This window comes from Humulus lupulus, chromosome X (genome assembly GCF_963169125.1).
Source record: "Humulus lupulus chromosome X, drHumLupu1.1, whole genome shotgun sequence".
Taxonomy (NCBI): domain Eukaryota; kingdom Viridiplantae; phylum Streptophyta; class Magnoliopsida; order Rosales; family Cannabaceae; genus Humulus; species Humulus lupulus.
In genome coordinates, this window is record NC_084802.1 from 1,293,296 (window position 1) to 1,309,944 (window position 16,649).

At 33.0% G+C, this 16,649-nt stretch overlaps 2 protein-coding genes across 2 annotated transcripts; both read left to right on the forward strand.

Moving 5' to 3' along the window:
• Window positions 1–2,014: 2,014 nt before the first annotated feature.
• On the forward strand, window positions 2,015–5,077 carry LOC133805279 (NADH dehydrogenase [ubiquinone] iron-sulfur protein 7, mitochondrial). The gene is made up of 2 exons (XM_062243412.1): window positions 2,015–2,478; window positions 4,595–5,077. Exons 1-2 carry the CDS (start codon window positions 2,066–2,068, stop codon window positions 4,827–4,829), a joined length of 648 nt encoding a protein of 215 aa, XP_062099396.1. The 5' UTR covers window positions 2,015–2,065; the 3' UTR covers window positions 4,830–5,077.
• A 2,391-nt stretch (window positions 5,078–7,468) lies between these two features.
• On the forward strand, window positions 7,469–13,493 carry LOC133807239 (uncharacterized). The gene is made up of 6 exons (XM_062245449.1): window positions 7,469–7,882; window positions 8,040–8,323; window positions 8,693–8,782; window positions 8,869–8,940; window positions 9,080–9,196; window positions 12,098–13,493. Exons 1-6 carry the CDS (start codon window positions 7,534–7,536, stop codon window positions 13,238–13,240), a joined length of 2,055 nt encoding a protein of 684 aa, XP_062101433.1. The 5' UTR covers window positions 7,469–7,533; the 3' UTR covers window positions 13,241–13,493.
• Window positions 13,494–16,649: the final 3,156 nt, after the last annotated feature.

The window sequence follows — 16,649 nt, forward strand, 5'->3', positions numbered from 1 at the left end:
CTAGTTGCATATTTTTTGCTCATAAATTGAAGAAAATTTCCTTTTTTTTTGAGATTGTTGTTTTCAAAAAGTTCACCCATTGTCCTAATTGTAACTTTAAGAATTGTAGAAGTAATAGAAAGAGTGTAGTAGTAATATGAGCTATTTTTGTAGATGTAAGTTGTAACTATGGAATGGAATGTATTAACATCATTAAATTATAAGGATGATATTTATTTATAAGAAAAGAGGAATGTCCTTGAAAGTCCACAATGTAGAAAAAGGCAAATGGCACAAGGAAAAAAATCAAGTAAAAAATGTATACAACACAGAAAGCCACACAAAATGGAGTTATTATATATTTGTAGCACTTAAATATTTACATAAAAAAAATTTGGTGGCCAAATTCTTTGGTATTAATGTTTGGGTGCAATCATTAATGTTTTGGTGCAATTAAAATAATTTCTGAAATATTTAATTTTGTAGCCCTTAAATATTTATATAACAATTTTGACCTTAGTAATATATGTGTGAAAGTCACATGACTGCACCTTATTGTCTTACATCATATTTGATTTATTTTAAATATTAAAAATCTATATATATATATATTTTTTGAAATTGGGGATGAAAAATTTGAATTGCGATATTCTCCAATCTGAGAAGAGGTGTTATGTATACGACTACAAAAAAATCTCATATATATAAAAAAAAATATGTGTAGATAATAAAATTTATTGGTTTTAACTGTTTGTTTCGTTAGCTTTAACGAAATAATCTAAATATTTAACAAAATATACTTTTAAAATTACCTAAAAATAAATATTTGTCAATCATATTCATATAAATTTAAATATTATTAGTATATTAATATTTAATATAAGACTACATATATAATAATTATATTAATATAAATTCAAATGTAAAAAAATATAATTATTATAATAATATACAATAAAAAATTAGATATTGAATAAGCATATTAATATAAATTTAAATGTTATAAAATATTAGTATGATAATAATATATAATACATAATCTTAATTTTTATTAAAAAATTATCATTTATATTTATAAAGGTTGTCATATTATATATATATAAAATCATAAACAATGTTAATGATACAAATTTAATAAATATAATTAATAGATTCTATAAATAAAACTGAGTAAATTTGTATTGCACGTTGCATGTATCTAATACTATTTAAATACTCTAAATAGTTTAAAGAAAAATAATAATCATTAAAAAAACCTAAAATATAATTTATAATATAAAAAAAATTGAAATTTTAATAAGAAGGTTAAGTAACTCCTTTTTTATTTATGTTTCAAATTTATTTGTTATCAGTGTAACATGCTATTTTGATAGTTACTACTACATGGCTAAAAAACTATAAAAAGTTGATAGTTACTACATTAATTTTTTTTAAAATTATTCCAAAGAAAATATGGTAAAAAAATATTATTATCAAAATATGGGAAAAAAATTCCAGAAAACTGTAAAAAAAAATCATGAAAAATATACAATATTGAAAATCTCATATTTATCAAACATAATGAAAAAAAAAATATATTTCACGTATTTTTCACTTTAAAATTCAAGAGCAAAATGAAATTAATGACAGAATTTAGCTAAATTTGAAAAAACGGGCCGAAACATTTAAACGACAATAAATTAAGGAGTTGATGAAAACGACATTAAATTAAGAAGCTGAAAACGACAACAAATTGAAAAGAGGAAAACGACATAGAATGACATTAAATTAAGAAGCAGAGAACGACAATAAATTAAGAAGCTGATAAAGACAACAATTGAAAATACAATAAGTAAAAGAAGTTGAAAACGACATAGAAAAAATTAAACGACAAGAAATAAAAGAGGTTGAAAACGACAACAAATTAAGAAGCGGAAAACGACAGAAAACATTTAACCGACAAAAAATAAAAGAAGTTGAAAACGACAACAAACTGAAAAAACGACAACAAAATGGGTTTAATTGTATTGTCGTTTTGAAAGTTCGGCTTCCCCTAGATTTGTATTTCTGGTTGTTCTTCTCGCCATTTGCGGCAAAGGCAAGCGCCATGGCTCTCCTCGCTCGAACCTCGGCTCATCGGATTCCTCTCCAGCTCGCCTCGGCTCAGCGAGCCCTGGCCCTTCACACCACCGTTCCTTCTCTCTCCTCCACCAGCAGCGGTAGCGCTCCCACCACGTATGCTCGAGCCCCACCGCCTTCGGCCACGTCGCCGGCCGGGGTCTCGAAGGCCGCGGAGTTCGTGATCTCGAAGGTTGACGATCTGATGAACTGGGCCCGGCGTGGCTCCATCTGGCCCATGACATTCGGTCTGGCTTGCTGCGCCGTCGAGATGATGCATACCGGCGCCGCTCGTTACGACTTGGACAGATTCGGTATCATCTTCAGGCCCAGCCCTAGGCAGTCCGACTGCATGATCGTGGCCGGTACTCTTACCAACAAGATGGCTCCCGCTCTTCGCAAGTAAACCCCCTTTCGCTTTTTTTGATTTGTTCATGATTTTAATCTCTTCAGGGGCTTAGGGTTTGGTGACGATATCGTAAATTATTTTGTGTGTTCCTTTGATGGTGTTGCGATTGGGAATAAATAGATTGTCTTGTTGAAAATTGGGGTCCAATTAGAAGCAAAAAAAATTGTTTATGAATTCAATCCCTTCAGGTATTTAGGGTTTGACAACGACCTTGGTAACTTATTTTGTTTGTTCATTTGAAGGTATTGTGATTGTGAATAAAAAGATTGTCTTGGTGAAAATTGGGATCGAATTTGATAATTCCTTGGTGCTTCTTTGCATAAAAGATTTATCCTTAAGGACATTTTTTGTTGCCCAAATGCATCACCGGAACAAACGTTGATTAAGTATCTTATAATTTTACCCTTTTCAATTAGATATATCTTTGTTTTTTCATGGGTTATTCAACGATTTAAGTCATCACCGTTTGTGCTTCTCATTTGGTTGCTGCTGCAGAAAACAATTTCTTTTCAAAAATATATTTAGATATTATCGATTTCATGACTCGGTTTGAGCAAGCTTGGCATAAATGACCTTTGTTTTGGATGTTATAGGGTTTAGTTAGTTTAGAACTTTATTTTCTTCTGTAACTAGAATCTGTTGTATGACACCATAGGTATTTACAGTTGCTTCGTAGCTAGCAAGCTTGAAACCTTTTCTTTTTTGGTGTATGTGGCTTGTTAGATTGGTGCATAGAAGAAATGCCGACCCATACAATTTGACTTATATGTGAACAAAGTCTTGCAATTGAGGAATGTAGATCACCAACAGTTGGAAATCTTAGGTGGACATTTTGATTGTTTCTTTTGTTGTGCTTGGATATGGAACTTGGTAATCCAAATTTATTGCTGGATTGGTGGTAAATCTTATAAACTTGTACTTTGATTTATAATATTAAGACAATAACTAGTAAATGTACAAGTAAATGATCGGGTGGAGTTTAGCTTGCTGGAAATGTAAATTGCAGAAAAAGTGAAGTCTATATCTATAGTTTAAATAGGACCAGTTGAAATATTACTGGAAGAATCGAAAAAAAAATTCAGGGTTTATAAATTTCTTGGGACTGGAGAAACTGATTAGTAGTGTGTTGAAACATAAATGAGGCCAGAAATACAGTGTGAAAGATTTTATTAATATGTATTGATGACCATTAAATCAAGGTTTACCGCCATATAATACTGAAGAAATAGCTCAATGTTTATAAAACCAGTATATATGATTTAAGTTAGAAATGAATGGAATAAGGTGAAAGTTTTATGTACTTGCAATTAGTGGCGATAACTAATTAGAAACTGATTTGAGAATACTATTAAGTTATTGGAGAGTAAAGTATGAGTTGGTGATGTAGTAAGGTAGAAACTTAGTGAGGTGAGGGAACGGAAGAGATTTCTGAGAGTTTGTGCATTGGGATTTTTTTTGCAAGATTTTTGTGCGTGTAAAGGAATGTGTGCTTATCATTTTCTGCCTGAGGAATGATTTGTATTTAGAGGCTTTTACTGGCTTTGGTTTCTCCCAAGGAAATTTTTAGTAGCAGACAACTTCAACTTCTTGTTGACATGCAGTTGTTTAACTTTGCGGCACTGGTGTTCCTTCATTTGGTCACTGTCACTACAGCGACCAAATGAAGTACTTTGTATTTCTTTTTTCTGTTCATTTCAGCATACTTTTTGCTGTAATCTTTATATATTAAGTTAAATACAAAACTGGCTCCCCCTACCATGTCTTTTTTCTTCTTCATAAATTCCCACTTTGAAATTTCTTGTCGATAACACATATATTTATGCACTTTTTTTGTGCATACATGGATATATGTTAAATGCAAATTTATGCATATATTTGTTGCTTACTTCTGTTTTTTAAAGTAGGTTCCCAGTTGGAGATTGTAAACCCCGTTGAAAACGTTTTAAGATTCTTGTTGATTTCTTATATTGGACAATGCTGACAAATTTTCAGTTGCAAATTTTAATTTGGATAATGTCTAACAACAGTTCATCCAATTTAGATGCTATTCCTCTCCTAATTTAATGAAACAACCTATTTCACCAATGTGTGTGACATATTATTGTGCAGGGTCTACGACCAAATGCCTGAGCCTAGGTGGGTTATCTCTATGGGAAGCTGTGCAAATGGTGGTGGATACTACCACTACTCGTATGCTGTTGTCCGGGGTTGCGATAGGATCGTCCCTGTTGACATCTATGTTCCAGGTTGCCCTCCCACTGCTGAAGCTCTACTGTACGGGCTTCTTCAGTTACAGAAGAAGATCGGCAGGCGCAAAGATTTCCTCCACTGGTGGACCAAATAAGAAGAGCGCCTCGCCTCGCCTCCTACTCATGTTGGATATCTCTGGCCATGTTTCAGTGGTAATAATAAAATTAGTAAGGGATGCTTTGCCCTGTATAAGAACTGTGTAGAGCAATATCTGTTCATGTTATGAGTTTAAATAACACAAGACAAGACAAGCTGTTACGAATTTACCTGTATTTCTCGCTTTTTTCCAGAGCTTTCGCAGTACCTGCAGATTAAGTAAACATACTATATTCTTTGGTTTTCTGTTCTTGACTGAGGTGCATGGACTTCTTGTCATTATTTATCTGTTGTTCTGAGCAATATTGGTTTTGATTTGAGGTTTGAATTTTGTAACCTCTGTTCCTTGTTTCAGTTGTTTTAGATCTAAAGCACGGTTAGCAATCTCATCACTTGTTGGAAATGAGAATGTGTTGTAATTTGCACAAGCCAAATTGCTAAGTTGGTATATTGTGTTTGTCAAACAAGCATTGATTTAATTTTGACAAAGCACGTTCTTCAAAGCCATCCAAAGTTGATATTCTATAATTATTGTTGAATATCATTATTTATTTATTTATCAAAAACTATATGTATGTATTTATTTATTGGACCTTGGAGCATGCTTTCTAATTTGTTTCTCTACATCTTAAAATTGGAATGCATTGTTTGAGTTTTACTAATAATGAGTCCCATATTCCTCATTACCTAGCATTAGGATGGATGATATGACTTTTCTAGTGAAAATTTTATTATTTTATCCTTGTCTCATGCTCTCACATTACCAAGATGAGGGAGACATTTGGACGAACACATACCAAGAGTTTATTCGATAATTTATTTCTTATTTTCATCGGTATCCCAATGATTCTAACAATTGTTGTAACAACATGAAAATGTGAGCAATTGTTGTAACAACATGAAAATGTGAGCAATTGTTGTAACAACATGAAAATGTGAGAGCCCTTGAATAGAGCTTCGAGCACTCTAAGAAATGTATGCGAGTGTGTAAAATAAAATAAAAACACAAAGAATTATAGCGGTTCAACAAAAGATTTGAGTATACGTTCACTTTGGAAAAGAATACTATTTTTTTCATTACTTTTCAGTCATTTTTAAATGTTGTTGGGATCACCTATTTATTGGGAATTAAGGTTTTTCTTTCTCGATTTAGGTCATCCTATGATCGTTTACAATTTAATGCTATTTATACATTAAATGTGAAATATGCTATTTATACATTAAATGTGAAATCTGCCTACATGATCCCAATACATGGATTAAAGGCAAAATCTGCTATTTTCATATTTGAAACAACTAAATTGATTTTGTTTGAAAGCTTCACTTTTTCTTTATTTGTTGGGTGTCTTCACATTTTTTTCTTAATACTATGAGCTCTCTTCTCTGAGATGGGTAGACTAGTTTTCGTAATTTTTACTAAGATTATCCTTGCGGGAATAATAAAATAGAGTCTGTAATACCTTAACAATCAACAATCTAACAATTGTTATATGTTGAAATGATGAAATTAGACCAAATGAAAACTTGGACAAACTCTCAATTTATGCTATTAAATAGCTAAGGGATGAATTTTGATAATTTTTCCAATCCTTTTATTGCCTTGTAGCAATTTAAAGCTTTAATTGGGCAGGAGGAGGGGATTCCTTAGTGGCCTTTTTATATAGGGCTGATCATTGGGCGGGTTGGTCGGGTTACAAGGCATTTTTATTCGTTCAATGTCATAATCAGGTTAGCAAAAGTGACCTGTAACTTGCCCAATTAAGAATTTTTTTTTTAACCCGTCCAATAATTTGGGCGGGTTGGTCGGGTTAACCCGCCCAAACCGAAATTGTATATTTTTTTTGGTGGGTTGGGCGGGTTGGTCGAGTCAACCCGCCCAAACCGAAGTGGTTTTTTTTTTTTTTTTACATTTTTTAATTTTTTTCTTTTAAATACTAGTACTAATAGTGTGAAGTTTGTCTTTTTAAACTTAAAACAATATTTTTAAATTTATAGTAAAAAAATAAAACAAAACTTAATTAATTTATATATTTATTTGAAAATTTTTCTTATATATTAATTGACAATATATTAATAATTGCATCAACATTAAAAGTATTAAACAAAGTAACAAACATATATCATTAAAATGAAAAAGAAAATTAATATAGTCCAAAGTCCAATTACAAATATAAATTTAATTAAGCATATATATAAATTTAATATATTTATTTAAATGTATTAAAAATAATAAATTAATAAAAAGTTCTTAATTGGGCGAGTTGAGTTATATTGGGCGGGTTAATAATTATTTTCAACCGCCCAATATAATAATTTGGCGGTTTAAATTTTGGTCGGTTTATTCGGGTTGCATTTTTTGGCGGTTTTTTCAGATTGGTTTGGACGGTTTATTCGGGTTAGGCAGATTGTAAAGATGTCTGCATAGCCCTACTTTTATATAATATCTCTCGAAAAAATAAAAGAATAAGGACAAATGAGTGCACTTTTTTACTTTTAAAGAATAAGGAGTTAGATGCAAAAAATTATATTAGGGCACCTAAATGCAAAATACACTAAACATTAGGGATATATACTAAAGATTACATAAATACCGTATAAAACATAGACCATATAAAAGGCGAGTTCCAAGCAGTAGCGAAAGCCTCTCTCTCTCTCTTTATCTCCCTTCTCTCAGTGCTCTGCTAGGGTTTTCCATTTATTCAATGGCCGACGAAGCTCAGTACTCTTCTGGTCCAGACTCTGCCACCAACAAGCGCAAATACGAGGAGCAAACCACGCCACCGCCGCCTCGTCGACCCACTGGATTCTCTGCCCCAATTACCTCTGCGTCGCCCGACTCGGCTCCTCACTCCTACAACAACGTCCCGCCCCCAGTCGATGAGATCCAGCTAGCTAAGCAGCGAGCGCAGGAGATCGCCGCTCGTTTGTTCAATAACGCTAGTGGTGGCGGAGCCGCTGGTGGCGCTTCTCCTCTCGAGGCCAAGCGCCCTAGGGTTGAGAATGGCAGTGGCTTTGATTCTGCTGATAAGGGCTTTAGCTCTGCACCAAGTGGTTCGTCTTCTTTCTTGATGTTTCTGTGCAGCTTTAGGTTTTTTTTTCCCTTATTGTTGGTCCGGTCGATCTTAATCCATTCCAAGAACCGAACTTTTTACTTTAGTTATTTGTAGTATAAAATTGGTCAAATTGTGATTTTGCGGGAGTGATGCAGATTTGAAGTCCCAGGCTTCAATGTCTTCGCAATCATCGATACCAGTTTCGTATGGATTCCAGGGTTCGAGCAAGAAGATTGAGATTCCAAATGGTAGGGTTGGTGTTATTATAGGTAAAGGTGGAGAGACTATCAAGTATCTTCAACTTCAATCTGGAGCCAAGATTCAAGTTACTCGGGACATGGACGCGGACCTCAATTCTTCGACTAGAATGGTGGAGCTCATGGGTACTCCTGAACAAATTTCCAAGGCCGAGCAGTTGATAACAGATGTTCTCGCTGGGGTATTGTTTTCTTTGGTTGATGAAATTTTAGTATCGCATGCTTTTCTTTAATGGATGTCTGAACTTTTCAGCTACTCTTAGTTCTTATATTTATAACAAAACCCCAGTTCGGTCCAATTTGTTGGATTATCACTGTAAAGCTTGAACATGCACCATGACATACATTTCATGCAAAAGCTTTATTTTTTGTGTGTTCTTGTTTACGTTAAGCGGGTGCATGCTACAAAATATTGAAATTGGCTGCCCTTTACCATATCTTTAACTTGTTTTGACTTCTAGATATTAAGAATTGCTGATGTATGTTGCACGTTTATTCTGTAGAACTTCACTTATTCGGTATGCACTCATTATCCATTGTAATTTTACCAGGCTGAATCAGGAGGTCAAGGCATGGTTACTCGAAGGGCAGGTAGTCAATCCGGTTCTGATCAATTTGTCATGAAAATTCCTAATAATAAGGTATTGTCAAACTTCTAAATATTTGATTACTTGGGCTGCTACATTTATATTGTTCGGAATGACCTGTAACATGAGAGCGATTTCAGGTTGGTCTTATAATCGGTAAAGGAGGAGAAACAATTAAAAATATGCAAGCACGAACTGGAGCTCGTATTCAGGTATCTTTATTTTTCATACTGCAGCATTTTGCTTTTCTTGAAGTTTGCTATTTATTTTTCTGCTTATGTATATTTAGTGTTTGAATGAACTATACTAATATAGATTTGCATTATAACTTGTATGATTGTGTCTATTTAGGTGATTCCTTTGCATCTTCCCCCTGGTGATACATCAAACGAAAGGACATTGCAGATAGATGGTACCAGCGAACAAATTGAAAGTGCAAAACTGTTGGTTAATGAAGTTATCAGTGAGGTATGTTTGATATATATGTCTGTTGTGGACTATGTGCCAAGTAACTTCTTGCTATATTTAGTGCATTATTATTTGTGTAGTTTTACTCCAGTAATAAAACAACTGGATTTGTATGTTTGACTGCTTATAATATTTTTATATTGGTTTGCCTTATTAACGATTAGCTTGTCTTAAGGATCAAATTATGTTGTGATTCTGATAATTACACTTTTCTAACCACATATGTTTTTTTTACCCTGTATTGATATGGGTTGTTCTCTATTATTGTCTGTGACTAAATATTATTTGTCAGTTTAAGTAATAAACAATAATGTAATCTCAACTCATATACTGTATTGCTCTGTAATTCTAAAGTTTAATTTGTTTCTACAACTTGCCCGAGTTGATTGGATTTTTCATGTTTTATAAAAGATTTTGCACTGCTGTTGCTTGTTTTTTTGTTGTTGCAGGACATGAGGGTTTTCTTTTTAGTAAAGTATTTGTTTTAGTTGCGTTTATGACTTATCTTTCATTATGTCTATTCATCTATATGTGCGTCCCTGTCAATCATCTACCTATATCAACTTCTGTCCCACGTTATTTTGCATTTTCTCATAAAGGTTCTCTTTTAAATTTTACTCTATTTTTATTCCTGAATTTTAATTAACTTCAATTTTTTTTAATGAAACATATTTCTTTGTTTAAAGAAGGTTCATCTGCATTTCTTTTCATATTCTTTTTAGTATAGCATATTGATCTCTAGATGGTACTTTTTCTAGGTCATTGGACATTTATGGTCTAGCATCTTTAAATTTACTTTTGTTTTTTTGCACTAATATAGACACATGTATTCTACCTATTTTATGAGGATTGGATAGATCCATTATAATTGCTTTTCTTCCCTTGCATAGTCTGGTGATATTTGGAAATATCTTTTACTGCTGATCCTCTTAAGCGGACAAAGGATAGTTGGTTAGGAACTTGTTAGCATGGTGACTTGTATCCATTGGTGGCCATTTGGATATTTTTTTAGATTGAGCTATAACACTATATATACAGACTATCAAGCTGCAGGGTCCTTTGACGTGTCATCTATATTGAACTCTTCTTCTGTCAAGTTCTCCCGGTAGATGGTTCATGCAGATAGGGATTGTGAGAATTTTGAGGTTGACTTCAATATAGTTTATACTGCCAAGATATATTGCAGAGTGATTGTTATTATAATTGAGTTTTCTCTAAGCCATATGTTAGTTTGAGTTTGCTAGTCAGGTTTGTCTTTCTCTTTTAGGTTTTCATAGCTAAGGCCGTTCAAGACATTCCTAAATTTCACCTGTATATATGAGTCGATATTACAATATTCTTGGTATAAGCAATTGATCGTTGGGATTATAGCTTGTTCAACCATCCAATATATTTATGTTTGTATCATATGACTGATATTCTTTTTGAGAACTATTGTAGGGTTAGTTTGTATTGGATCATTGGTGACACCAACATGGAATTCTTTGTGTTGGTGTTCCCTCAGCATCACTCTGGTATGGTTCTAAATCCATTTCTGGTATTTAGTAATGATATTGTGGAGGGAAGCTGCAAGGTTCTGTGGGAATTCAAGGTTAACAATGGTGATCGCTGATTAGTTATTAAAGTCGTTTCTATTATAGTTCCATAAACTATATTCTGAGAAATTTTTTACTCTTTATTCTGTTACCGAGCCTTTTGCCTATCGATTTTCTCCTTTGTCATATTGAAGCACATACATATATGTTTCCAATCTTAGTATTTTAACTAGGACTTTCACTCATTTTAAGTCATTTTATATCTTATATCCATTCTTATCAGTATTTTTTGTTACCTTTCTTTATGGTTCAAGATCTTTTAATTTTTTTGAAGCACATATGTTTATGTTTCTGATCTTAAATGTTTTTCATTAGGATTTTTTTCCCGCTCTAAGTCATTTTTATATCTTATATTGACTAGCATTCTATTACATTATATCCATTGCATTCTTATACTACACTTGTTCTTTTCAAGCTGGTGTCTTTTTTTTTTCTTTGAAACAATCTTATTTTTTTCCCTTTGGCTGCAAATTTTATAGCGGTATTGTTGGATATACTTATTCTGTTTAGTTATGTTAGAGTTAGACAATGCAAGTTTAACTTACTCAGCTGGTCTTGTGTTAGAAAATGCAAGTTTATCTTAATTTATGTTAGAGAGTGTAATTTATCTTTGAGATGCTCAGTGAATTGTCCTTGCAGTAGGTTCGTAGATAGTAGATTGGATACAGAATATGTGCATTTATATCTCATGCATGCTATTTTATTTCTTCTATATATGCCAAATAATTTGATGCTATAGATGTGTTTTGCATGTTTCTTGTATGCTTTCTAAAATGTAGTTATGACTGTAACACTATTTTTTTACCTCTACTAAGTGAAGTATTTAATTGTACGACATATTTCTTCTAATCCTAAAAATAATGAAAAGATAGGATGCACGTACCAAATTCTCCTCTTATAAATCTTGATTTTAATTCACAAAATTTCATCTTAAGATAATCAATGCTATGCACTTGAATATGAACTCGTTGCTTCATGGCAACATCATATTTCTCTATCTATGTAAATGCTTTGTATAGCATCGTGTTTTTTCTACCCATTCACTTCAAGTAGGGAGAGGGTGGGCTTCTGCGGAGTAACTCCTTTAATTCAAGAACCAGTACGGTATGTAGGCGTTTATACCCTTCTAATACAGTATGGTATCGATTGATCACTGTATGGATATATATGCTGTTTCATGTGTATCTCCCCCCTGGTTTTGTATATGTTTTATATGCTATTGTTTTGTGCTCTGTTTATTGTATACCTCCATGTCCTGGCATCATGGAATGTTCGCCTTCGTTATTGTGAAACAATTTTCTTGCAGAATCGTGCTAGAAATTCAACAATGTCTGGAGGTTATCCCCAGCAAGGTTACCAAGCCCGACCACCTTCAAGCTGGGCCCCACCAGGGGCTCCTCCAATGCAACAACCTGGTTATGGCTACGGGCAACCTGGTGCGTATTCTGGTCAGTCCTCACAGTATAACATGCCACAACCTTCTTATCCAGGCTACCCTCAGCAAGCATCTGGTGGGTATCAATCCAATTGGGACCAGTCAGCCGCACCGCAATCTCAGCAGGCTGCTCAAGGAGGTGGCTATGATTACTATGGTCAACAACAGGCCTCACACCAGCAGCAACCTGCTGGCTCTGCTGCTCCGACCGATAATTCTGGCTACAATTACAGTCAGCCTCCAGCTTCTGGCTATCAGCAAGGACAAGGTTATGCTCAAGATGGTTACGGTGGATATCATGCACCCCAATCTGGCTATGGTCAGCAGCCTTCATATGATCAGCAAGGCTATTCTGCTGCAGGCTATGGTAATGCGAGCAATTCGGCAGAAGCACATGCTGCCTCGTACGGATCTCAAGGAGATTCAACCCAAGCTCCTGTCCAGTCCTCTGGCCAACAAGGATACAATTCCAGTCAACAACAGCCTAGCCCAAGCCCTGGAAGCTATCCACCCCAAGGAGCTAGCCAGCCAGGCTATGGAGTGCCACCAACTTCACAGGCTGGTTACGGGACTCAACCCGGTGCTCCTCAGCCTGGCTATGGCCCTGGTTATGGAGCACCTCAAGCAAAGCCACCTCCAAATGCCCCAGTTTACGGGCAAGCAACCCAGTCACCCACCACACCAGGTGGAGGGTACAGTCAGCAAGCACCTCAGCAGCCTGGCTATCCCCATTCCCAGCCACCAACGAGTGGTTATGCTCAGCCAGATTCCAGTTCCCAGCGTGGTCCCCCATCCAGCTACGGGGCTGCAGCAGCTTCTCAGCCAGGATATGGTCCCCCTTACGGTGCAGCTCCTAGTCAGCCAGGTTACGGACAGGTACCGCCATATAATGCCTCTTATGGCAGCGGCGGCTATTCTCAACCGCCTGCTTACTCTGCTGACGGAAGTGGTGCACCACCAGCTTCCCAGAGTTCTCAACAGACTGGTGTTGCGAAAACATCTCCTCAGACTTAGTGCTTTTTGAATTTTCTATGTTTGCGTTTTGGTTATTTTGATCATTGGTCGTCCAATCTATTGCTGTAATTTTAACTAAACTAGGTGGATGTAGGGTTTGTAGTGAGATGAGATATTAGTGACTTTTTAGTGTATTGTTACCAAGTTCCTTCTTTTTTTTTTTTTAATTTTTTTAATTTGAAGAGTTTGTGGGTAAGTACTCTTTGGTTCTCCATGCTTTGGATCTTGATCAATATTTTCTCCACTTGTTTCCTGTTGGCATGTTAAGATTTTTCAAAGTGATTCTAGTGTGATCAAGGATAACCACAGCTCACATATGCATAAAAATATTAAACTTAAATAATTAAAGACCGTCTTTGTCTACTTTGATCAACTTTTTTGTTAGGTTATCAAGTCAATTACCCAAAGCCATATCTTATCACACAGCTTTGGCTTAATTTAACTTGTTAATTCTCTTACAATGTTTCATGTAATAGTCATCTCACTGCAAAAAGGGCCACAAAGAAAAGAGTAATTAAATAAAGAAACATACAGCTCAATTAGATTTTTCTAATTGATAATAATGAACTCACCCAAAAATCCCTTTACCAAAATCTTACGCAACTTTTTCAGAGGTGATCGATCACAGCAGCTTTGATCCTTTCAAAGCCACAGTGAGTAATGAGCCACCAGAACCAACCTCAAAGGTTCCAGCCTCCAACTGGTCCAGTAGTTGTATCAATGAGACCAGAATTGGCTGGCCTATCTGGAAGGATGGCAAAGCCAGATGGCAAGAGTGCCACGTAATCACATATATTAGTTGTATCATCATGTTGCTCTGACTAGAATTTGCTTGATCAAAAACAACAACAACAACATTAAGTGAACATGTCATCAAATATGTATTATCATAGTTTTCAAAGTATTAGATGTTGCTCACTGCCAAGCCATAACACATAAATTAATCGATCGACCAAAAACAAAAAAAATGATAACTATTTAATAATTGATGCATTTGATATCCAGTGTAGCAACCCAAAGCTTTGCCCCAAAGGCAATACCTGAATTAATTAGCAATGTATATATATATATATATATAATAGAGCAATGTATAAGTAATGATTACAAATATTTGGGTATCTCCAACTTTTCATTCTCTATTTTGACTTATGTATTTGCATTAGAAACGATTGATGTAAAAGCAATACAATAATAAAAAACAAATCGACATAAAAGTAACACAATAATGAAGTGGGGTCAGAAGAGTTTATTATTTCTCAAAGGATAGGATTTGTATTCTAATATTTAATGGCAAAAAATATGTTATATGAGTTTTAAGAGGAATAATGTATTATATTCTATTTTCATTATAGAGGATTTGAAGTTAATTTTAAGAAAAAGATAAAGAGTGACTTAATATTTGGTAATGTAAATTGTTAAAAAATTCAAAGCAAAAATTATTTACGGTCAAGAATATAGAAGAATCCCACTAGTGAAACTCTTTTTAAAGCCTCTTTTCCATAGTAATTATATTGCAAAAAGATTTTGACACACTTGGAAAAAGGATATCTTTGACTAATAATCAAACAACTAATTTTAAGATCAAACTACTCAAATGCATTGAAAATTATTAAACAATCGCACATATTTCACTTGGACCTAATGCCTCTGCTGAAAAATATATTGTCTTCAGTCTTCAAGACCAGAGCTAATCTATAACATAATAATCAGTAACAAAACATGCATACTTCAATTAAAATTTAATTTACTAAAAAATTGTCTTTTTAACTATTCCTAATTCTTCTATCTACTAGAAATTCTAGAATAGGAGTGTCACTTTATAAACTCTACGGGTAATGTATAACTAAAAATTTATATTTGTGACTAATATTTTTAAAAAGTAAGTTGTGAATTTAGTTAACATATTTGTGAACAAAAATTTATAAAACTAAGTTTGTAACTAAAAGATATAATTTTATTTTATAACTATTATATACAAAAATGTTAAATTGCATTAAACAAGTAACATATTTTTAAAAAAAAAATTGTAATAACTAATAAAAAAATAGATTATATTGATTAAATATATAGTATTTATGTAAGCATAAATATTAATTTAATATTAATAATTATATTCATTTTAAATATTTATAAGTAAAATAAATATATTTGTAATTATTATTATTATTAGCATACCAAAAGTATGTATGAACTAATTATTGAAGAAAAAAAGACAAAAATAATAATAATTAAAGTATAGAGAATAGAAAGAAAATAGTAAGATATTATTATATATATATAAATAAATATTCATTTTTTGGTTTAAAAGTAGTGTGCCCAAGATTTATAATTGTATAAGTATATATATATATATAATATTAGTTTGATGTATACTAAGGTGAATGGGTGCATAATTGTGTGAGTGTGTTAGGAGAGAGCCTAAAATTTAATATCGTAAATTTATAATGATTTTATATAACCATATATTTAGATTTTTTTTCTCAACTTTTGCCCATTTAGCTAAGTGTGTTTTATTTTTACTTTTTTGAAAATCCATTTAGCTAGGTTATGGGCTGAAAAGTTAAAGATTTCTTATTTGGTTGCTTTATATTTTAAGAGAATGAGTTTTCTTCCATTTTCAGCAAAATTAAAAACAATTTCAATACACAAATAAATAATTTTTTCTTGTTTCACTCATTAAATTTGATTTTGTTCATATTCCCATGTATTAATTTTTTTTTGGGATATTTAATGTAAAGGTACTTAAATTATACAAAATATTACACTCAAGTACTCAAAGTTCAACTTTTATTTGTACCAACCGATACTATTTAACATTAAAGTTAACGACAAGTACTAACGGTTAGTATACTGCTATATTAGTGTAATTTAATATTGGGATCCACATAATTTAGTTTAATATAAATATAGAATATCGTTAATCAATCGTGAGGAACTATCTTATGTGGTGTTAGATACATTAATGTGCTTAATAGCAACACTCTAAAATTATACTTGTCATTAATAAACAATTAAGCTCCAACCAAGAATAGACGAAAAAACCCATATATCTACAAATCTTCTCAAAACATAAACCTAGATAATTATCACTATACCTAATAACCTAGTTTATTATATATGCAAAAGATATATAGGAAAATTTTATAGTACGACATAACTTTTGAACTCACTGGTACAGACGTTTCTATTTTTAGCACGTAAAAAAATTATAATTTAATTTTTTATATGACGGTGTACATTATAGTAGACATTCCACTAGTTTTTAGGGAATTCCAAATAATTTAAGGTACCAAAAACAAACTTCAAAATCATCTAGTTCACATGCACGTATAAAACAAGCTTCAAAATAACATGTTTTTTTACATGACGGTGTAAAGTATATTTAGAACTTCCCACAAATTTTTGTGAA

Bases quoted from the DNA above. Each gene is read 5' to 3' on its own strand.
- LOC133807239 (XM_062245449.1), top strand. From the start codon at position 7,534: ATGGCCGACGAAGCTCAGTACTCTTCTGGTCCAGACTCTGCCACCAAC. The intron at 8,324-8,692 runs GTATTGTTTTCT...TAATTTTACCAG, and splicing joins TAACAGATGTTCTCGCTGGG to GCTGAATCAGGAGGTCAAGG. The intron at 9,197-12,097 runs GTATGTTTGATA...ATTTTCTTGCAG, and splicing joins TTAATGAAGTTATCAGTGAG to AATCGTGCTAGAAATTCAAC.
- LOC133805279 (XM_062243412.1), top strand. From the start codon at position 2,066: ATGGCTCTCCTCGCTCGAACCTCGGCTCATCGGATTCCTCTCCAGCTC. The intron at 2,479-4,594 runs GTAAACCCCCTT...ATTATTGTGCAG, and splicing joins ATGGCTCCCGCTCTTCGCAA to GGTCTACGACCAAATGCCTG.